The following is a 23,876-nucleotide window of genomic DNA, read 5'->3' on the forward strand; positions in this document are numbered from 1 at the left end:
AACATCACCAGAAACATCAGAAAGAAAAAAACGTAATCGAGCAACACAAAATAAAAAAATAAAGCTAAAAAACAAAGAAGAAAAAGAAAAAGAAAAAAACAGTGCTACATACTAGATGCTACTGAGACGAAATCCACTGTGGTCTTCTGCATGATTTGCAGTATTTTCTCTCCTGCATAGTTTTTTAACATTCATTTCTAGTCCTTCGAATTTGTATGTATTGTCACTAGTTTTTATGTTGTAGTCTATTTCAAATGTTATATTTTGCTCCTCCTTTCTCTTAATCCATTTTACCTTCTTGTTTCCTCTTCTTATTTTTGTTTTAAATTCTATTTTCTCTCTTGCTACAATTTGTTTCCATTCTGCACTCTTACTATATCTCCCCATCCACCCTCTCAAAATGATTTTTCTTGCCACTAGCCATCTCACATTCTTTTTCCCATTCATAAAATACCCTTATTCTCTCTCAGCTTCTATCAATCTTTGATGTTGGTTGTGGATATAGTGGCTGTTTTTGCATTTCTTCAATTTTATATCTAGATTTTCAGTAATTTTGTATGTCAAATCTCAAATTTTACCATTCCCCTCTCCTACTCCATTTGGTCTTCCTCCTGTCCTTTCTTTTTTTTTTGTTTTTAAATTTTAATTTTTCCCTGTCTTATCCTGCTTTTCATTCCTCACTCTTAGTATTCCTTCTCCCTCTATCCTCTCAAAGTCACTACTCTTTACTTTAGACATCTCTTAACCTTTTCTTTCTTTCTTGTTTCCCTCTTATTCCCATCCCACCTATATTAATCTTTGCTTATTTGTTGTTAATACTGCTGTGGTGGATCATTTTCTCCAATTTGGATCCCATCTTTTTTCTCTATGTATTTTTTTTCAGTTTCTGTTTAAACCTAATACTCTATGCTTTCCTTCTCTTATTCCATTCCTCCTTCTTCCCTCCCTTTTTTGCTTGTGATGTAAATTCACTTTCTTTCTCTGCTTGTCTTGTCTCTATTCCCTGCTCTTATTATTGTTCCTCCCTCTACTCCTCAAAATCACTTTTCTTTCAGTTAGTCATCTCATATTCATTTCTCCTTTCTTATAATAGTCTTAATCATTTTACCACTTTATTAATATTTGCTCATTTGCTGTAGATAGTATAATTGTGAGAGGGGGTTATACTTCTGGGTGTGGGCTTGTTTCCTGAGTTGTTTGGTTTTGTTCTGGCAAAACCTGTATAACAGCTTATAAGACATGGTGGGCAGAGTGACTCTCAGTCAGCCAGATAGAGGGAAGGACCCACCAAAGAACGACCCAACAACACTCAAAACCCAGACTTCCAGCCAAGATGGAGGCATTAGTAGATACACTTTTCCTCCTCGCACAACCAAAAGAAGGACAACAATAAATTTAAAAACAAAAAACAACCAGAATTAAATTCCATGGAAGTCCAACAGTCAAAGAGTTAAAGAAGAAACATTCATCCAGACTGGTAGGAGGGGAGGAAACAGGCAGCCAGGGCAGTCCCACACTCATGAGTGGAATAAACCAGGAGAAACAACTAGGGAGTGAGACAGACTATGCAACTCAGGGTTCCAGTGTGGGGAAATAAAGCCTCAAAACCTCTGGCTGTAAAAACTTGTGGGAATGTGGCAGCTGGAGAAAATCTCAGCCTCCCAGTAAGGTTCATTGGAGGGACCCACAGGGTCCTTGCATGTACACAAACCCACCCACCTGGGAATCAGCATCAGAATGGCCCAATTTGCTTGTGGGTAGTGGGGGAAGTAACTGAAAGCCAGGAAAAGATAAGCAAACAGCATTGTCCCCTCTTGGACACCTCCCACACATACAGCACCACAGTGCAGTGACATGGGTTGCCCCACCCTGGCCAATATCTAAGGCTTTGCCCCTTAGAATTGAACAGGTGTGTGGAGACAAAAACATATCACCAAAATGAAAGAACAGATCAGAACTCCAAATTTAGAACTAAGCAATGAAGAAACAGCCAACCTATTAGATGTAGAGCTCAAAACACTGGTAATCAGGATGCTTACAGAAATGGTTGAGTATGGTTGCAAAATTGAGGGAACAGTGAAGGCTATGCAATGTGAAAATAAATGAAAATATACACGGAACCAACAGTGAAGGGAAGGAAACCAGGACCCAAATCAATGATTTGGAGCAGAAGGAAGAAATGAACAGTCAAGCAGAACAGAATGAAGAAACAATGAAAAAAATCAGGAACCTCTAGTACAACTTAAACGTTCTAATATCTGACTCATAGGGGTGCCAGAAGGAGAAGGAGAAGAGGAAGAGCAACAAATTAAAAACTTATTTGAAAACACAATGAAGGAGAACTTCCCCAGTCTGGCAAAAGAAATAGACTTCCAAGAAGTCCAGAAAGCTCAGAGAGTCCCAAAGAAGTTGGACCCAAGGAAGCACACACCAAGGCTCATCATAATTACATTAGCCAAGATTAAAATTAAGGAGAGAATCTTAAAAGCAGCAAGAGAAAAGGAGACAGTCACCTACAAGAGTTCCCAAAAGACTGTCAGCTGATTTCTCAAAAGAAACCTTACAGGCAAGAAGGGGCTGGAAAGAAGTATTCCAAGTCATGAAAGGCAAGGACCTACATCCAAGACTACTGTACCCAGCAAAGCTACATTTAGAATGGAAAGGCAGATAAAGTGCGCTTCCAAGATAAGGTTGAGATACAGGAATTCATCATCACCAAGTCCTTATTATATGAAATGTTAAAGGGACTTATCTAAGAAAAAGAAGATGATCAAAAATATGGCAACCAACTCACACCTATCAACAACCAAACCTGAAAAACAAAACAAAAACTAAGCAAATGACTAGAACAGGAACAGAATCACAGAAATGGAGAACACATGGAGGATTATCAGCAGGGAGGGGCATGGGGGAGAATGAGGGAAAAGGTACAGGGAATAAGAAGCATAAATGGTAGATGCCAAATAGACAAGGGGAGGTTAAGGATAGTACAGGAAACGGAGAAGCCAAAGAACTTATATATACGACCCATGGACATGAACTAAGGAGGGTGAAATGCTGGTGGCAGGGGGGTGCGGGATGGAGGGGAATAAAAGGGAGAAAAAAATGGGGTAACAGTAATAGCACAATCAATAAAGTATATTTTAAAAAATCAAACCCAATTACAACCAGAGCCCACATAAATGGCATAAAGGCCATCCCAAGAGCCTCAAGTTCAAGAGATCAGGAGACTACACCACTGAATCCCACAGGTCTCCCTACCACAGAAGGTAACACCATAAAGACAAGGAGTCTAAGTAGATCAATCTAACAAGCAGAAACAAACAAGAAGAGTAACCTAAAATGGGGAGACAAAGAAACAATCTCCAAATGAAAGGTAAGGAGAAATCCCTGGAAAGAGTGCTAAATGAAATAGAGGGAAGCAAATTATCAGTCACTGAGTTCAAAATATTGGTTATAAGGATGCTCAAGGAGCTCAATGAGAACCGCAAAGAACTCCAGGGAAGCTACAAAGAACGTAGTGCAAACTGCACCAGCATGAAAAAGGATAGAAACTATTTTTTGATAGAAACTATCAAAAAGAGACAAGAGGAAATAAAGAATACAATACTGAAATGAAGAACACAGTACACAGGATTAAAAGCAGGCTAGATGAGGCAGATGACTGAATCAGCAAGCTGGGGGACAAGGTAGGAAAAAATTCCCAGACAGAGAAACAAAAGGAAAGAAAACTCAAAAAGAATGAAGAGGGGTTAAGGGAACTGCAGGACAACATGAAACGTAATAACATCCATATAATAGGGATACCAGAAGGAGAAGAATAGGAGCAAGGGATAGAAAACCTGTTTGAAAAAGTAATGACAGAAAACTTCCCTAACTTGATAAGAGAAAAAGTCACGTAAGTTCAGGAAGGATGGGGGTTCTCAATCAAGATGAACCCAAAGAGGCTCACTCCAAGATTCATCATAATTAAAATGGCAAAATTTGGAAACAAAGAGAGACTCTTAAATGCAGCAAGGCAGAAACTGCTAGTAACGTACAAGGGAGCTCTGATAAGGCTATTAGCTGATTTCTCAACAGAAGCACTACAAAGCAGAAGGGAATGGCAAGAAATACTCCAAGTATTGAAAAACAAAGGCCTGCAACCAAGATTACTATACACAGCAAGGCTCTCATTTACAATGGAAGGTGAAATAAGACAAAAAAGATCCTAGACAAAAAAAAAATGCTAAAAGAATATACCTCCACAAAACCAGCACTGCAACAGATGTTAAAGAGACTGCTTTAAGAAGATGAACAGAAAAAGAACACAGGTACAAAGGGAAATAAATGGCAATGAACAAGTTCCTATCAATAATAACTTTAAATGTATATGGATTAAATGGTCCAATCAAAAGACAAAGAGTAATTGCATGGATAAGAAAACATCACCCACACATATGCTGCCTATAAGAGACCCTCCTCAGGACAGACCTACACTGTCTGAAAATGAAGGAATGGAAAAAAATATTCCAAGCAAATGGACATGGAAAAAAAAAAAAAAGCTGGGGTAATGCTTGTATTAGACAAAATAGATTTCAAAACAAAGACTATAAAAACAGACAAAGAAGGACATTACATAATACTTAAGGGAATAATCCATTAAGAAGTGTAAATATATATGCAACCAAAATAGAAGCACCCAAATATACAAGGAAAATCTCGAAGCACTTCAAGAAAGATGTCAACATGAACACATTCACTGTAGGAGATTTTAACACTCATTGTCAAAAATGAATAGATCTTCCAAGCAAAGAATCAACAAGGATATTGTGGCATTGAACGACACTCTACATCAAATGCACTTAATTGATATATATAGAACCTTCCACCCCCAAAACCCAAAATAATATTCTTTTCAAATGCACACAGAACATTTTCAAAGACAGACCACATAGTAGGACACAAAATAAGCCTTAACAAATTCAGAAAACTGAAATCATATCAAGCATCTTCTCAGATTACAATGGCTTGAAACTAGAAACCAATCTCAAGGAAAAAACTCAAAAATATTCAAATTCATGCAGACTGAATAACATGCTATTAAATAATGAATGAGTTAACAATGAAATCGAGGATGAAAAAATTTCTGGAAACAAACGAAAACATACACAAGACAGCCCAAAAACTATGGGACACAGTGAAGGCAGTCCTGAGAGGGAAGTTCATAGCTATATAGACATACAAAAAAAGAGAAAAACCTCAGATAAACAACTTAACCCTACATCTCCAAGAACTAGAGTAACAACAAGAAACAAAGCTCACAGTGAGCAGAAAGAAGGAAATAATCAAGATCAGAGCAGAATTAAATGAAAAAGAACAATTCAAAGGATCAATACAAGAAGGAGCAGGTTCTTTGAAATGATAAACAAAATCAACAAGCCTTTAACCAGACTCATGATGAAAAAAAGAAAGGACCTGAATAAATGAAGTCAGAAATGAAAGAGCAGAAATTACAAAGGATTTTAAGAAATACAAAGAATGGCAAAAAATTATTACAAGCTATGACAAGAAATTGGACAATACGGATAAAATGGACAAATTTCTAGAAACATAATCTTCCAAAACGGAATCAAAAAGAAACAGAAAGCCTGAACAGACGAATAACAACTAGTGAAATTGAAGCAGTAATCAAAAAACTCCCAGCACACAAAAGCCCTGGACGGGATGGCTTCACAGGAGAATTTTACCAAACATTTAGGGAAGAGCTAACCCCTATATTACTCAGACCATTCCAAAACATCCAAGAAGAGGGAAGACTCCCCATCTCTTTTCATGAGGCCAGTATCGTCCTAATCCCAAAACCAGATGACAACACAACAAAGAAAGAAAACTACAGGCCAATATCGCTGATGAACATAGATACTAAAATCCTCAACAAAATATTGGCAAACCATACCCATTAATACATTAAAAAGATCATACACCATGATCAAGTGGGATTCATCCCAGGGATGCAAGGATGGTACAATATTCTCAAATCAATAAGCATAATACATCACGCAAACAAAAGGAAAGACAAAAATCACATGATCATATCAATAGATGCGGAAAAAGCATTTGATAAAGTACAGCACCCATTTACGATAAAAACACTCAGCAAAGTGGGAATAGAGGCAGCATACCTCAACATAATAAAGTCATATACTAAAAACCTACAGCCAACATCATATTCAATAGGCAAAAGCTGAAAGCTTTCCCCCTAGGATCAGGAACAAGACAAGGGTGTCTACTTTCACCACTTTTATTCAACATAGTATTACAAGTCATAGCCACAATGATCAGACAAGGAAAAGAAATAAAAAGCATCCAAATTGGAAAGGAGGAAGTAAAACTGTCATTGTCTGCAGATGACATAATAGTGTACATAGAAAACCCTATTGGCTCCACCAAAAAAACTACGTGACCTGATAAGTGAATTTGGAAAATAGTGGATACAAAGTCAATATTCAGAAATTGAAAGCATTTTTATATACCAACAATGAAATATCAGAAACAGAAATCAGGAAAAAAATCTCATTTACTGTAGCAACAAGAAAAACTAAGTACCTAGGAATAAATTTAGCCAAGGACATAAAAGACCTGTACTCGGAAAACTACAGAATGCTGACGAAATTAAGATACAAAGAAATGGAAGCATATACCATGTTCATGGACAGGAAGAATTAACATCATTAAAAATGTCCATACTACCCAAATCAATCTATAGATTTAATTCAATCCTTATCAAAATAGCAATGACATATTTCACAGATTTAGAACAAATATTTCAAAAATCTATATGGAACCCAAAACAAACCCAACTAGCCTCAGCAATCTTGAGAAAAAAGAACAAAGTAGCAGGGATCACAAATACCTGATATCAAGTGTATAACAGGCCACTGTAATCAAAACAGTCTGGTACTGACATAAGAGCAGACACACAGACCAATGGAACAGAACAGAGAGCCAGAAATAAACTCATGTCTCTATGGCCAATTAATAGTTAACAAAGTGGGTAGGAGCATAAAATGGAGTAAAAATAGCCTCTTCAAGTGGTGCTGGGAAAACTGGAATAGTGATACAGGGTGCAGCCAAGAGGAAGGCCCCAAATAGGGATTTGGAATGGGGTCCAGAACTTGAGGTGTCCAGGAAATATTAGGATGTCCTCACCCCCTCCCCCTACAGGTGTGAGTTGGGGGAAGGAAGGGACACATGGAGCAGGGCCATTGACTTGTTTTGCATAGGAATAGCTTTGCTAACCTCTGGCATGGTCATTTAACATATCTATAACCTTTAACTGGTTTCATAGATATGTAAATAGCTGTGGCCATGCTTTGAGCCAGGGGGATGGAAGTGACTTCTACCCAAGACCTAACTGGAAGGCAACTCCCCATGGTTACAGCACCTGCGTGAGAGCTTGGAAATTGTTGGCTCCATGCCATGGGGCCATGCCTGCCCAGACTCACTATGGCACCCCAGTAAAGCTGGAAGGATATGAGAGTGCTGGCAGTGTAGCCAATTGTGGGAGGAGTCAGAAATGGGGCTGCAGAGGAGGACTGCATCGAGGATTTAAATGGAGATGTGGCAGCCATTGGAGGGAGAGAACCAAGCAGCTGTGGCAACAGAAAGGAGAACCACGAGGTTTTGCCAGGGTGGGGATCCCTGCAGCCATGTGAGGGAGAACCACGCAGTCTTGGCAGAGTGGAGACCCCCCTCACAGCTTTGTCAGGGAGAGCCATGTGGTCTTGGTAGAGTGGAAACCCCCACAGCTTTGCAGAGAACCACAAGGCTTGATCCTGGCCAACCGCACAGCTGATGGTATCGGGAGCGTGAATCTACTTCTTTTTCTGAGATAAAGTACCCCAAATTAGGGCAGAGGGGGAAGGAAGCACTGTGTACGGCTGTGGGTATCCTAAAGGACTTTGATATTTTAATGAAGACATTAGGTCACTACTTTAAGTCTGTAAAACTTTAAACATTTCCTTTCCTTTTCACAAATCTCTGGCATTGAGAGATGTCTTTCCTCTGGTGACAGACAATGAGAACCTACTGGGGGGTCCTTTTGGTAATAGTACATTATACCCCCCTTGGCCCTGTTCTGTAACAATAGTACATGCAAAAAAATGAAACTAGCCCACCAACTTACACCATATACCAGAATAAACACAAAATGGATAAAAGATTTAAACATAAGCCGTGACACCATAGAAGTCCTAGAGGAAAACATAGGCAGTAAAATTTCAGATGTCCCACGCAGCAATATTTTTGCCAATATATCCTCTAGGGCAAAGAAAATAAAGAATAAAAAAACTGAGTTTTAAATTAAAAAGCTTCTGCAAGGCCAAAGAAAACATCAAAATGAAAAGGGAATCAACCATATGGGAAAACATATTTGCCAATGATACCTTGGACAAGGGCTTGATTTCCAAAATATATAAAGAACTCATACAACTCAACACCAGGAAGACAAACAACCCAATTAAAAAAATGGGTAAAGAACCTGAACAGCCACTTTTCCAAGGAGGACACACAGAGGGCCTAGAGACATACGAAAGGATGCTCATATCACTAGCCATCAGAAAGATGCAAATTAAAATAATAAAAAGATACCACCTAACACCGGTCAGAATGGCCATCATTAACAAATCAACAAACAAGAGCTGGTGAGTATGTGGAGAAAAGGGAACCCTAGTGGACTGTTGGTGGGAATGCAGACTGGTGGAGCCACTGTGGAAAACAGTATGGAATTTCCTCAAAAAAACTAAAGATGGAACTGCCTTTTAACCTAGCTATTCCACTGCTGGGTTTATACCCTAAGAATCCTGAAACACCAACTCAAAAGAACCTAGCACCGTAATGTTCATAGTAGCATATTTACAACAGCCAAGTGCTGGAAACAGCCTAAGTGCTCACCAGTAAATGAATGGATAAAAAAACTGGGGTACATTTACACAATGGAATACTACACAGTAGAAAGAAAGAATTCCTAACTTTCACTATAGCAGGAATGGAACTTGAGAGTATTATGCTAAGTGAAATAAGCCAGGTGGTAAAAGACAAATAGCACATGATCTCACCTGTAAGAGGAACCTAATGAACAAAACAGACATAGGAGAACAATAGAACCAGAGTCATAGAAATAAGGGACAGATTGACAATGACTAGATGGGAGGGGGAAAGGGATAAGGGGGGCAAGAAGGGGAAGGGTCTAGTCAAAGAACATGTATAAGTGACCCATGGACATGGACAACAGGGTGGGGACTGACTGTGGGAGCAGGGGAGTGGGCAGGGTAGGGGAGAGCAATGGGGGAAAATTGGGGCAACTGTAATAGAATAATAATAAACAAACAATCAACTTCAATAAAGTGTGGTAACTTACTATGCAAGCAGTCTGAATAAAGGACTCTGCACACTCTCATAGGCATGCAGACATTTACTGTTTCCTGGAGCAAAGGGCTTTATGGGTGTGTTGGTGTGTTTGTGCTGGCATGGCAGCAATAGTGACAACTTAAGACATGAACTTGGCCTCAGCAAAGCCATGGAAATAAGGCAGTAAATACACAGCAAAGTCCAAGAATGTAACAGAGTATGTTGTAGCTGAATGGTATATCAAATGGCTGCAAAACTCAAATGATTTCAGGATGCAAATAAATGTCAAAATGTATCAAAGCAAACCTGGTAACCAGCAACTGACACTGCTTCAGTGTCGGACAGACATGAGGAGGCTGTAATAAACTGGAACGAGCTTGCCTCATCAAGAAAAGCAGAGGCTGTGAGCCGCAGCCAATTGGTGCTCTGCACCCAAAGCTTCTAATTTTTCAAGTGGAGACAGAATCCAGATTTCCATGCTAATTTTAAAAGTTAATCCTGCTTTTAAATGTTTACCCAACTAATTTAAAAAGCAGTATACAAGCCCAAACAAAATATATCTGTGTGTTAGCTTTAATCTGAGGACTGAGAATCTACAACCTCTGATACTGAATTTGAATAGAGGAAAAGACTGGTAATGCAGGCTGGGGACAGATTGTGAAGGCCTTTGAACACCATGACAACTCTACTGACAATGTGGGCATCATGAAATATAATGAGTAGATATCTATTTCAGAAAAAGCATCTCTCAAACTATGTTAAGGGAAGTGTCATTTGAGACTACTGGCTAGTGGCATGATGGACATGGAACACAGAAAAGACTGAAAATGAGGTAGACCAGCTATGAGGTAATGACATTTATCCAGATGCAAAGAATTGGAGAGCTGAAGATGGCTTTTAAAGAAACAGAGCAATTATGGAATAGAGGTTGTGAGAAAGAGGGAGGAGCAAAAGATGACAACAGAATGGCACACTTGGAGACAAAGTATGGGACAGAGCTGTGCTCAGTCAGGACTCGAATGCTGTGCACTTCTCTCGTGCTTTTTGTTTTTGTCATGGATTTCTCACAAATCAGAATTATAGTATTCCTCTCCCAAACCAAATATGGCTATTACCACATTGGACTTAAAAAAAAAAGTCTCTAAGCAATTAAACAGAGATGCTGTGATGGTTAATTTTAGTTTAACCATGGTTCAACTTGACTGGCTGCAGGTACCCAGTTCAATGTTACTGAACGTTACTTCTGAGCATGTCTGTGAGGGTGTTTCCAGATGACATTAGCATTGATAGACTCAGTAGACTGTCTCCCCCAACTTGGGTAAGCATCACCCAATCTGTCAAGGGCCTAAATAGGACACAAGGAGGAAGAAGGAGGAATTCAACCCCCCTTTTTTGCTCCCTGCTGCATGCTTGCGTTGGGACATCTCATCTTCTCCAGCCTCTGGAGTGGAACTTAAATCACTGGCTCCCTGGTTCTTAGGCCTTCAGACTCAAGCTACATTACATCATCAGTTTTCCTGAGTTCCCAGCTTGCAGAAAGCAGACTGTGGGACTCCTTAGTCTCCATAATCATGCAACCCAATTTGTCATAATAAATCTCCTTTTATACATGTAATTTTCTGCTGGTTATTTCTCTGGAGAACCCTAATACAGATGCTTTCCAAACATCTAAGGAATCCAGCACACTAATGAGAGCATGAACTCAGTTTGACTAAAAAGAAAAAAAAATAATCTGAAGAATAAAGGACACTTCCAGTTTCAGGATATGCTCTTAGGGGAAGCCTAGGGTTTGGACATGATCAATCACACACTGGTATTCCTGAAATTGTTTTTAAATTGTTAGGTTTCTTCACTTGTCTCTTCTTATACATATATTTTCTACAAAAACAGTTTTAAAGGTATAGCATTTTCATAAAAAACTGCTTTTTCCAAAAATTTTTGACTTTTTTTCTTAAGAAGATACACCTGTCTGTTCTAATTGCTTCCGTTCCCAGGTTTGGAAGAATACTCTCATGTTAGTCAGGATTTTCAGGTGTCTTTTTCTTTCAAATCAGAAATTCACTTCCATATTTCTATGGATAATACAATATACAGCATGAGTTGTATGTGACACCACACTGAACTGCGCTGTCCCCATGCACCAAAAAAGTGAAACTGAAAACTGCTTCCATGAGGATGTTGGTTAGAATGGAATCAAGTTGCTTCTGTACACACGTACAGTTGCATCAGAATTCTGAGTGTAGAGGCTAGGCATGCCTGTGAGCACATTTACACATGTTATCTTTTGCCCAGGGTCCTTCTGGGCCTATCCAAACTAAAACTATGCACACAACAAGTAGATTTAGCAAAGCCAACTGTGCAGTGTCCAGAAATACAAGAAACAGCGAAATAAAGAGGACTTGGAAGGCTCTAATAAGGTGGGTTGAACTAGCATACACAAAGAGGCAAAAAACAATGATCTGAAACAAAAATAGCCCTTGACGTTTTAAAATTTAGTTTCTTTTCTACAAAAAACATCATTCTATCACCTCCACCCCCCATTGAGTTAGTTATGTATTGACTCTATACATTTCTGTGTGCCAGAATACACTTTCAGCTTTGTTTTGGAAAAAAAACAAAAACAAAAAATCACTTACAGATTCATAGAGTGTTTCTTTGTATCTTAGTGCTACTTAAACCTACTATAGAGTGATGGGATGAAGGAAAGAGGGTCTAACGATACACAAATACGCTTACCTTTAAGTTGATGCCATAAACTTAGCATAGCCTTTTAATAAGATTACATAAATATGTATGTCAGAGGACTACACAAGGCAGACTCCCCAAACTCAGGAATTTATTTATTAAAAATTGTGTAGTTATTCTTACATGTTTAAACTTCATTCACCTTCAAAGTACTCTCCAATGCAATACACCAGGGGTGTCAAACTCATTTTCACCAGGGACCACATCAGCCTCATGATTGCCTTCAAAGAGCCAAATGTATTTTAGGACTGTATAAATGTACCTACTCCTTAACAGTTAAGCAAGAGCTCGGCACTGCCACTGGGTAAACAAGGTTCAGGGCCAGATAAAATAAGGTGGAGGGCCGGATTCAGTCCGTGGGCCTTGTGTTTGCCACCTGTGCAATATATACCTATTGAGATATTTTTTCCACTGCTCAAAACAGTTTTTTGGAACTTGTTGATTTTGATGCTTTGTAGTGCTTCTGTTGTTTTTGTTTCACCTCTTCCATATTGGCAAAATGTTTCCCTTTAAGAACTTTCTTCGCCCAAGGTAACAAAACAAAGTTGCTCGGGTTGAGATTGGATGAATAGGGAATGTGGGGTATGGGGGTCATGCCATTTTCCTCAAAAACTGCTGAACACTCAGCTCAGGGTGGGCATGTGTACTCATAGCTCACCCATCATGAAATGGGTAAACACTTTGAAAGAGTCTTCAAAAAAAATTCACTGAAGCTAAACACAGCCTCTCACAACAATGCCAGCTGGTACACTGATACAGATGGGTGCATAGAACACTCACCTAGTGAGGGAAGCCTATTCTACAAGGGGCCCACCCTCCAGAAGATAATTCCAGTTTTTGGGGGGGTCCCCTCTCATATGAGTGAAAACACACAAATAGAAACTATTTCACACAGTAAATCTTCAAATGAGATTCCTTTTCTACTGGTCTAAATGGAAGAGTGCTATTAATCTATTATGACAGTATCTTAAGGACAAGGCTGAAAGGAATATAAGGAAATTGCTGTCATGCCTTTGGTTAACACTCCACAAAGACATTGTTTTTCACTCACCTGTAAGCTTCTTGAGTAAAGAGAACATGTGTTATTCTTTTCATCCCCTATAGTACTTAGAACAGCTTCTGAGCAGGCCCTTGGTAATAGCTATCAAACTGCTAATTAAAATTCCCTAGGACACAAAGTTCTCATTCAAAATTAGCCACCAGGCATGGTGAGCACTTTTAAAGGTACTGCTATCTGTGGGAAGGGGCAGGAGCTTTACAAAAACATTTGAGAACATTGTCTTAGATGAGTACTCTCCAAAAAAGTGAGATCTCAAATGTCACTTTTACTGAAAAATAAACAGAATTTGTGTGTATGGAGGCTTAATATCACCTATAGCGTGGAAAGTAATTAAAGAGACCAGGTGGAATGAGTAGGGATTGTTTGCTGCAGTGAAGAGGAGGGGAAGAAGTGAATGCTGGGATGGTTTTCTTCTGCTCATATCTGCAAAGGAATAGGACAGAGGGCCAGAGCTCAACCAGGTTTCATAGTGTGACAGCACCTTCATAAATCACTGAGTCAGTTCACAATACAACTACCACCATCATGCCTCCATTACCTCATGAGGACGGCTACTAACATGAACTCTGCTGCTTATAAAGTATTAAAGGATTAGCAACCAGAGAATCTGAGATTGTAGCAACTACAGTCCTCTTCAATAATTTTCAAACTTTTTTGGCCATATCTTCTTCAAATAAAATTTTATAAATGACCCCTATATAAAAAAGATAAAATCAGAAATGCTCTGATTCATTGCTGAGTTTGCAGTTGGTAGCCTGGCACCCTGCTTGAGGCACCTTCCACAGAACCACTGTGGATGGAAAATCTAAAAACTACTGATGAGTCCAAACTCCTCACCTGGCGAGGTTAAGCACCTGCCCGGGCAATGAAAGAGCAGGAACTAGAATGCAGGAGTGCCCACACCCAGAGAGGGCTCTTCCCATTATATTCCATGCAGCTTCCAAAGACAAAGGAGGAAGACAGAGGTCACACTTACCATCTTTGTTCAGCCATTGCTTTCTTGTTCTGTACAAAATGAGCTTGTTGTGGACATACGGTAAAAGGAACTTGACACACCAGCTCTCCACACCAAGTTTGTTTTCAACCAGGACTATGGGACTCCGGTTATACCTAGCTTCAGGACATGGGATCAGGCCAATTTCATCTCTTAATATGTAAAACATGAAAAACAAAGATAAGAATACTACCTTTTCACAATTTTCAATCCTACAGAATATTTTTTAAAATCCACATAGTTCCCTTTCTTAAAATTATCTAGCTCACCTATTGGGTTGACAGAAATTTTAAAAACCCAGCAATTTTTTAATACTGACAACACTACTGTACTCCCTGTTGAAGGGACTGAAAATTGGTGTAATCTTTTGATGGAAATTTAAAAATGTCATTTAAAATTCTGAATACACAGCCTTTGACCCAGTGATTCCACCACTCAAAAATTATCCTATGCTAAAATATATAAATAGAATGTTTACTGCAATACTGCAATGAAACTGAAGTGAATCTAAATATGTATCAATATAAGAGTGGTGAAATATAATGGCTAATCCATGTGATATGAGGTATAAAAAAATAAGGCGATCTGTGCATGCTGGGATGGAAAGGGAGCTAGAATCTATGAAACAAACAAACAAACAAAAGCAAAATGACAAATACAGTGTACACTGCAAAGCCTTTGGTGCAATTTTTTTTAAAAGATATAAAGATGCATTAACATTTTTCTTCAAAGGACAACAAGAAGCTTTTGCAGTGCTAAAGGATTTTATTATTATAGTTTAAATTTTCTAATCATTTGTAGGTATTATTTCTATTTTTTAAAAATGTTAACAAATATATTTGTCTGCTAATAAATGTATGTGAAACAGAAACAAATTATCAATAAAAGTTATCTTGTCATTGAGATTGTGGACCATTTTTTCCTTTCTTCTTTATAACCCTTTAAACCTTTTTAAATTTTTAAATTTTTTATCTTCACGAGAGGACTATACCTGACTAATATACGAGGTATGTTGGAATCTCTGGTAGTTCCTGGTGTTGGGGTTTCACTACACAAAGTAGAAGATTTAAGAAAATAACTAGAATTACAGTTAAAAACAAAAATCCCCCAATGCAGTTATTTCAACAAAGTGATCTAAAAACCACTTACAACACTGCAAAGAACTGCAGAAGTCAACAATATGAATGTTGGAGTAACAAAAATAAAAGTATCCTAGCTTCTGGGTATAGCCTGTTTTTTTGTTGTTGGGGGGGCAGAATAGATATTTCAACTTAAATTCACAATGTAAAAACCTGGCTCACTCCACATTTATGCCCAAAATAAAATGTCCAGCTAAGTGTACCTAAATGACAGAGCAGTCATCTGCACACATGCACACACATACACCCCCCATCCTACTTTAGTTGGGTACTACTGTTCTTCTAATCAATAATTGAAAAACCAAAAATGCCTTGGATATGATACGGTAGGTACTCAATAACAACTATGGAAAGGCTGATTACCCTTACACTTTGGTGATAATATTCAAATAAATAATTTTCAAAGATCATTGCTTCTTGATTCTGCAAAAGACTACCTCTGTTTTCCTTCTGATGCAGTGGGTCCGAGCCCTAGCCCTGTTAATGTGGTATAATAGATCATGTCACCTGGCCTCTGCAGGTCTCATTTTCCTCATTTCTAAAATGTGGACTGCATCAGATCTCTAAATAGAGGCAATGGGCTGCTAGGTCTCATCCAACTTTCAAATTTTAAGACTGAGAACCCTGGCAGCTATTCTCATGAAAGAATGCAAGCAGCTTTATCAGGGAATGAAAAGCACTAGGAAATTTAAAAAAACAAAAATTAAAAGGCAATAAGATGTAGAGACAAAAGCACGTGATCTTCCGAGGTCCAGGGTTCCAGCTAGTCTCCATTCTACCACTGACAGTCAATGTGAATTGGGCAAGTCACTTGTCATCAGCGTCCTCATTTGAAACACAGGAGTAATAATGCCTTCCCTGTCTATTATGAAAAACAAATACTACATTGTAAAACAATGTGGTAAGCTATGAAGTGCCAGGCAAAGATGAAGTATATTACCATTAATTCAGTTAAGAGCCTGAGGTCAAACTGAAAAGTCCCTTGCTTAACAGATACTGCGAAAACGAGGCAAAGAATGCTAAGCTAAGCTTTTATCAAGTTATTTGACCCTAAAGATATAATGCTTCGCTGCTTCCTAAAAATATAACAAGTGCTTCAGACAGATAGGTAGGTCAGTAAGCTTCTGAATAACAGCATGCTTGACTTCAGACTTCTATGTCTGGTCCCTTAGGTCATAGTCCACTTTTTTCAGACAAGTTAGGATTCCAGAATCATTTTAAAATTGGAAGGGACCTCATTCCTTCAGTTTCTCATTTTATTATATGAGAAAACAAAGGTCCAATAAGGTCAATAGGATTACCCAAGGTCATTTTGCCAGTGGTTAAATTAAAAATTGGGATTTTCTAATACTTAGCCTCAAACCCATGAAGCCACAGTGAAGATAAAGATGTCAGCGAAGACAAGCAGGATTTAGATTAATTCCTTCTAGATTTCTGGTATTTAAATTCTAATTTCATACTCAAGAAAAGTTGGAAAACTCGGAAAAAAACAAACTAAAAGTCATCTGTCATCCCTCTACCGCTGTTCTATTTGGGTATGCATCCTTTTTTTCTAAGTACTTTATAAAAGTGGGATTATATTGGACATACTCCTCTATAATCCTTTTAAGAACATAATTCACAGTAACCATTTTCCAACTAATTAATTTATGTATTTTTCATAGTTGCAATGAATGTGCTATGAATATCGAATACATCTCCAATTATTTCCTTATGAAATAGTCCTAGAAATTTCTGGTTTTTGCCTTGGTCCGGGGGCTCAGTTGGTTGGAGTATTGTCCCAGTTGGTTGGAGCATCATCCTGTGCACCAAAAGGTGGTGGGTTCAATCCCCAGTTAGGGCACATACCTAGGTTGCAGATTCAATCCCCAGTCGGGGCGTATATGCGAGGTAACCAACTGATGTTTCTCTCTCACATCGATCTCTCCCTCTCTCTCATATCAATAAACATATCCTCAAGTGAGGATTAAAGAAAAAGGAAAAAGAAGAGAAATTTCAGAGTTTTTCACTACCATCAAATTTCACTTTATATTTTTAGGTTTCTGGAAATTGAGATCCCTGGTATTTACAAGGATATACAAGTAAATGTTTGCATTAATTACCGAGGTCATAGGATTTTTAAAGTCATGAAGACCTTGGACAATAATCAAGTTCTAATCTTTTCTGAGATACCACGATGCTCAGTTTTTAGGTTACCTTTGAAGGATGCTCCAAAGGAACAGCAACATGGAATGACCTGACACATTTATTTTAAAAGATCGTATACAGCAGAGTACATCTCGAGTGCTTCACTTCACAATGGGGTTTCACTGGCTTCCAGAAGAAGTTCAAGGTCTACCTAACACTGATACTGACTTAGTTCCTCTTGTTTAGACAGTTTCTCCTCTGTGCTTTTCAGAAACATCATCAGTCAACTAGAGTAGGCCCACTTATTATTCACAAAATACAGGTTCTGGCAGAAGTAATGCCTGCTTGAGTGTGGTTGACAGGGTACATGATATCTCACTCCAGACGAACAGCAATTTGAACATCTCACCTAAAAGGTCATATGGTGTGCTTGAGTGTGATATTGTTTTGTTACAGAATTACATGCTTACGACTTTGTATTAAGAAAGGAGTGTTATTTATGCCGGACCCTGTATTAACCAGCTTCCCTTTGGGAGGGAACGATAGTCCCTAAAAACTAAAACCAAATCCTGAAAGGTGGAGTGACTAAAGAGGAAACAGCCCAAGGATTCAGGACAAATCTTTTAAATCTGATACTTATTTTATTTTTGTTTCTCCTCAATCTGGCATTTTTTTCCAGAATGACCAGAAAGGAAAGTTAGCAAATCTTCTAAAGAAACTGACTTTGTATATCATTGAAATTATATCACTGACCTTATGTAGAAAACATCTATACAAATTACTACTGTTTATTGTTTGTTGTACACGATATTTTATGTTAGCTTTTAAAGACACTATTTCATTTATTCTGCACGATAATCTTAAAAAGTAGGAATTTTAACCCCATTTTAAAAATGAGGAAAGTTTCTTGTCTAAGTCTACCCAGGCAGTAAATGACAAGCCAAGATTCAAACCCAGGACTGTCAGACTCCAAACTCAAACTTTTACAACTAACTATACAATTGTTAGATAAGAATCAGGTGTAAGAAGACAAGACTCTGGTTTCTGATTTTCAGTTTGAGTTGCAGGCCATCTAAAACCACCTTTCATTACTACACCCTTACTCAAAAATTTTTATTGGGCCCTACCTACTACCTAAGAAGTGTGCATTTCCCTGAGGCAACTCTTATCCATCCCTCATGGCTGCATTTGTTATTTTCTCAGAAAGAATGATCTTGACCATCTAATCTAGGTTAGGCTTTTCTGTTATTATTCTTTCAAAGAATCCTTTTAAGACTCTTGGGCTCTTTTCAAAACCTGTGTGTTGATGCATTTAAAGTTCCACTAGAGCCGGGACTGTGTGTAGTGTTTTCACCAATCTACACCCTGCTCCTTGGCCTGTATATCTGGAGACTAGCATTGTAAATAGAAGTGCTATTTTGCTGAACGAATGCATGGAATGACAGAAATTAAACCAGGCAGTCAAGGGACTCCTGTAATCTTGCCCTACTGTACCTTTTCAATCACATTTTGCTATTTGGGGTTAATTTACTGTTCCCTGTGGAGGTCTTTGGCTCCCTCTGAGAATAAATCCTACCTAGCCTTCAAAATTCAGCTCAAAACCCACTTACTCTAAGAGCCTTGGCCAAGACACACCCAGCCTCCCTTCTACCTCTAAGACTCACAAAGCACTTCCTCACCAGACTGCTAGTCCAGCTGGCCTTTCTCATTAACCACTTTGCAGGTTTTAATACATTGTTCCTGCAGGTAGGTCTCAAGTCTCTATCTAGACCTGCACTGTCCAATACAGTGGTCATAGGCATATGTGACCACTACGTATAAATCAATTAAAGTTAAATAAAATTTATAAGTCAGTTCCTCATTTGCATTAACTACATTTTAAGCACTCAACTATATGTGGCTAGTAGCTACCATACTGGACAGAGTAGGTATAGAACATTTCCATAGTCATAGACATTTATGTGAATGCCTTGAGTATAAATGTATTTTATACTTCTTCCTATTCTATACTGTGAAGATAGTACCAACAGCATCCTGTAAACAGTACAAGTAAATATTTAAAAATAACAAAAAATAACTTGCTGGAGATGTTTGACACGACCCTAATTCCATTGCAAACAGTTGTCCTTCACTTTGGCACAGGGTCTATACTTTAATCTAATGCCAGCCCCTGGGTCAAGCTTTCAGTTATTTTTCCAATAGGAGTCTCTATGAGTCAACCACACAAACATTTCTACGGTATTTTTCAGTTCATGAAGTGTTTCATACCCATCATTCACATAGTTCCTGAGAAACACAGGAATTCAGGTTAAGCCTGATATTTACCTACGGGCAACTAAGTGCCAGATACCATGTAAGGAGATTTTCCTGTATTCTCAACAGCCTCACTAGATCAAGAGGAAACTGAGGCTGAGAGAAGGTATCCTATCCATACCTACCACTGACAAAATCCACACCTCAACCACTGCATCTTTGATTCCTCCTGGCTAGATCGCTCTACAAAGTCAGTATGTTTAATAGAATAGATGTTGGCAAATAAAATTGCTATCTAACTTGTGTTCGGAGAAAAAAGGGAAACAAAGAGTAAAGAATGAAAACCTTTTTTTAATACTGAAAACTGAAATTACTCACTAACTTTCAAGGTAAATAATATTTTTCCCTTTTTATCTAAAAGTATAGCCTCTTTATCTTTGAAAAAAGAGCTAGATTGGGGAAGAAGAATGGGCAATTTTGAAAATTCCAAACTATAAAAGGTGCATAGCAATATTATTGAAGATATCATTATTGTAGGGAATATGTAAATGTAGCTGAAGACTATTATGAAACAATGAGTTAAGCTATTTAATTTTTCAGACTTAAATATCATTATTTCAAATGCCCATCTTATTTCATACTTCTAAATCCTGAATGACCCAAATGATTATTAATTATAAATTTTACATTGATAGAGTATATTAATGAGATTTCACCATAAAAAATATGATTAAGGAAGGTATTAAAGTCCTTTGAGTTTCAATAAATGTGATCCAGAAGAACTGGGATGCATTCCAAACAGCAGCACTGTGTCAATCTGCCAAGACAATGAACACTCAATCTGTTTCTTAAAATATAAAATACTGATGCTTTTCTCATCTACCTTAAAGGAGAGAAACTAAGATGATTACTGTACTTACTAGACTTCTTTCTAACCTCTGCTATAATTTCTTCAAGAAAAATAACACGAATGATGAGGAATTAGTCCCTTCATTTGTATGACTTTTTTCCTGAGGATGTCTCTTATTCACACTAAAGCTCTTTCTGAAAAAGGGACAGAAAGAGTGATAAACAAGGCATCAAAGCATTCTTTAGAAGGCTCAGTACCCACTATGGTTACTGCCAGGAAATCATTCCAAACACTCTTTTTGAAAAAGGCAGCAGTCACAAGGGGAAAGGAAGTGGATGTTGTCAGAGGTGGCAGGTGTGTTTTGAGGCCAGCAGTGTTTTGTTTTTAATGAGGCACAGTTGCAGGTCTCCAATTGTGTGCCACAAGGGAGCATGGCATCTGAGGGCTTCTTAATTCTTCTATATGCACCACCTTGAAGGAAAAGAACATTTATACATAGGCTTGGCATCTCTTTTAGGCAGCAAAGCTTAAGGGGTTAGAACACTTACAAAGAGTAATTCATGTGTTCTAGTTTAAAAAGAATAAAAAATATTAAACTCCATTAACAAGAGATAAAGTGAAAATAATATAAAATTAGATTCCATGTTTCTTTGGTGGGGGGAGGGATGAGGGATGGGAAAACAGCTACACTCTTTCTTCTCTCTTTTGTAAAATGTAGCTATATCTCTCTTTAATAACTTCCTTTTCACTTGCTACATACAAGAAGTGCCAGAAAGAATAGTTTCTCCTGGTATCTTCCCAGAGTAATCCAAGTAAAAGGGAAAGGAAGGAGGGAAGATACAGTGTATCAGCACTGTGTGGCTCTACTTAAAGAGGGAAGCAGCGTTTGGATTACGGAAAAAAAAAGTTAATGTGCTCGCTCCCTGTTACTATGAATCAGCTAATGCTAAAAAGTGTTGAGGTTTCATCTATTTTACATCAGACCCATCCTATGCCTACAAAAGCTTCACTCTTGAGAATCCTCTCTTCACCTTCAAAATAACATGTGTCACAGGAGTCCCTCTACAATCTTGGGACAAGCGAGGCGAAAGTCAAAAGCAGCCTCAAACTACCTTCGTTAGTAAACTGGAGGGATTTATGGCCCAATGAAGATAAGATGATCAGTAACCCCCTTTTACTAGCGACTGGGATGAACCCGGAGTGAGCTGTGTTTACAAAGCTTACGGACCCACACCGTGTGTGTGCCGTGTACCTTAAACGGATGTAGGGTGTGGACACTCAGATCGTCTTTCGAGTTTCCTGAACTCCTGGGAAAGGAGGGTGCGTGGGGTAAGGGCGAAACAGACTCGCTCTTTTTTGATTTCTCGAGGTCACTTCTAGGGACTCGCCTGCGTGCGCGTTCCGATAGCGGAAAGCGGGCTCCGGGCCTCGCGGCGATCCACGGTAATCTGGCCGCGACCTCCTTCTGTCCCCTCCACCCAGGGGCGCGCAGACTAGGACCCGCCGTCCTCCAGCGGCTGGAGGTCGACTCCAAGCTTGGCCCCGCCCCGATCGACCCCCAGAGACGGCGGCAACGCCTGCGCGCAACTCACATGTGCGGGTTCCTCCTGAAGGCGTTGGTGATGTCCTTTACCACCCGCTGCACCAGGACCGCCACCTCTTCGCTGGTCTCAGCCATGTTGGCTGCGGCCGCCGCGGCTCGGGCGCGCCTCTGGGACAGCGCCGCGCGGCCGGCGGGAGTTCCGCGGGGAGCGCGCGCGTGTGCGCCGGTTTGGCGGAGAATCCCGCCTCCGCCCCCGCCGCCGAGAACTTCCGGGTCAATCCTCCGGTGGCCCGAGCGTGGGGCTCGCCAGAGCTTCGGTGGCCTGGTTGGTCCCCGACTTCCTCTAGCTTCTTGGCATCCCAGAAGATGCTGCAGATCTTTTATTGCGAAGTTATCTCAGGTCTCTGCCTTACACATTTCAATTTCTAGTCCATTGGGGGCTGAGGGCTAAGTGGTCCTGAAGTCACTCCTTCCTGAGCTAGAGATCGGCCTCACACCGGCACCCCACCCCACCCCAACTTCTTTCTTTGTCTTTCAGCGTCACCGGCCAGGTCCCGGGGAGTCGGGAGGAAGGTTTGATTGCGAGTGCAAGTTCTCTAGAGCAGTCACCTCTGAGAGCTTGTTGGCTTTTTTTTCCAGCGGTAGGGAGTAGGTGGTCTGAGACGCTCCTGGCAGAATGACTCCCCATTCCACCTTGTTGGTAACTTCCTTTTCGTGGGTAATAAATTTCAGCCTCTGAGAAGCTGTTTTCAAAATACCAATTTAAAAAATTTGACTAATGCATTACAGGAAGAAATAGGGGAAAAAAGGAAAAGTAATTTGTCACCAGTACATAGGAAGTAGAAGTACAGCACTAAAATATTTTTTTGGACTTTGTATGTAGGGTGTATGGTGGGCCCTTCTATTTGCCATAGATTCAATCAACCTTGGATAGAAAATATGTGGAATAAATAGTTACTGTTGTCGCTGAGAGTACTATGTAATTAGGCCTAGAATTGTTCTAGTATGTTGAACATATACGAGGGGAGGCCCCCCAAATCCAGAATTTATTTATAAAAAATTGCATATTCTTGCACGTTTAAACTTTAGTCACTTTCAAAGTATTCTCCATCTGATGCAATACACCTATAGAGACATTTTTTCCACTGGTAAAAACAGTTTTTGAACTTGTCAATTTTGATGCCTTTTAGTGCTTCTGCCAGTTTTTTGTTTGTTTCACTCCTTCCAATATCGGCAAAGTATTTCCTTTTGAGGACTTCTTTTTCATCCAGAAAAACAAACAAAGTTACACAGGGTGAGATTGGGTAAATAGGGAGGGTGGGGCACAGGGGTCATGCTGTTTTTGGTTAAAAACTGCTGAGCACTCAGCTAAGGGTGGACAGGTGCCCTGTAAATCACTCACCATGAAATGGGCAAACTGATTCTTCAAAAAACAATTCACTGAAGCCGAATGCAGCCTCTTACAACAATGCCAGCTGGTACCTGATACAGATGGGTTCCTAGAACACTCACCTCCCAGAAGAAGCCTATAGTACAAGGCGTCCACCCTCCAGAAGATAATTCTGGGTTTTTTGTATCCCTCCTTGTATAAATTGTCATACTCCCTAAACAATACAGTGTAACAACTATTTACATAGTACTTACACTGTATCAGGTAGTGTAAGTAATCAATAGATGATTTAAAGTATATGGGAAGATGTGTATAAGTTATATGCAAATACTATGCCATCTTTTAAAGAGGAGCATCTGCAGATTTTGGTATCCCTGGAGGTGGT

The 23,876-nt window shown here is 39.2% G+C and overlaps 1 protein-coding gene across 1 annotated transcript in view; it reads right to left on the reverse strand.

The window, feature by feature from the left end:
- Positions 1-22,334, reverse strand: part of PTAR1 (protein prenyltransferase alpha subunit repeat containing 1) — a 57,871-nt gene extending 35,537 nt beyond the window's left edge. Inside the window, exons 1-2 of the mRNA XM_028515098.2 lie at positions 22,151-22,334; positions 14,172-14,341 (exon numbers count right to left, since the gene is read on the reverse strand). Of these exons, the coding sequence (XP_028370899.1) occupies positions 14,172-14,341; positions 22,151-22,236 (256 nt within the window). The 5' untranslated portion in view covers positions 22,237-22,334. The remainder of the gene's footprint in view (positions 1-14,171; positions 14,342-22,150) is intronic.
- Positions 22,335-23,876: the final 1,542 nt, after the last annotated feature.

The sequence above is a fragment of the Phyllostomus discolor genome, chromosome 3 (assembly GCF_004126475.2).
Source record: "Phyllostomus discolor isolate MPI-MPIP mPhyDis1 chromosome 3, mPhyDis1.pri.v3, whole genome shotgun sequence".
Lineage (NCBI taxonomy): Eukaryota > Metazoa > Chordata > Mammalia > Chiroptera > Phyllostomidae > Phyllostomus > Phyllostomus discolor.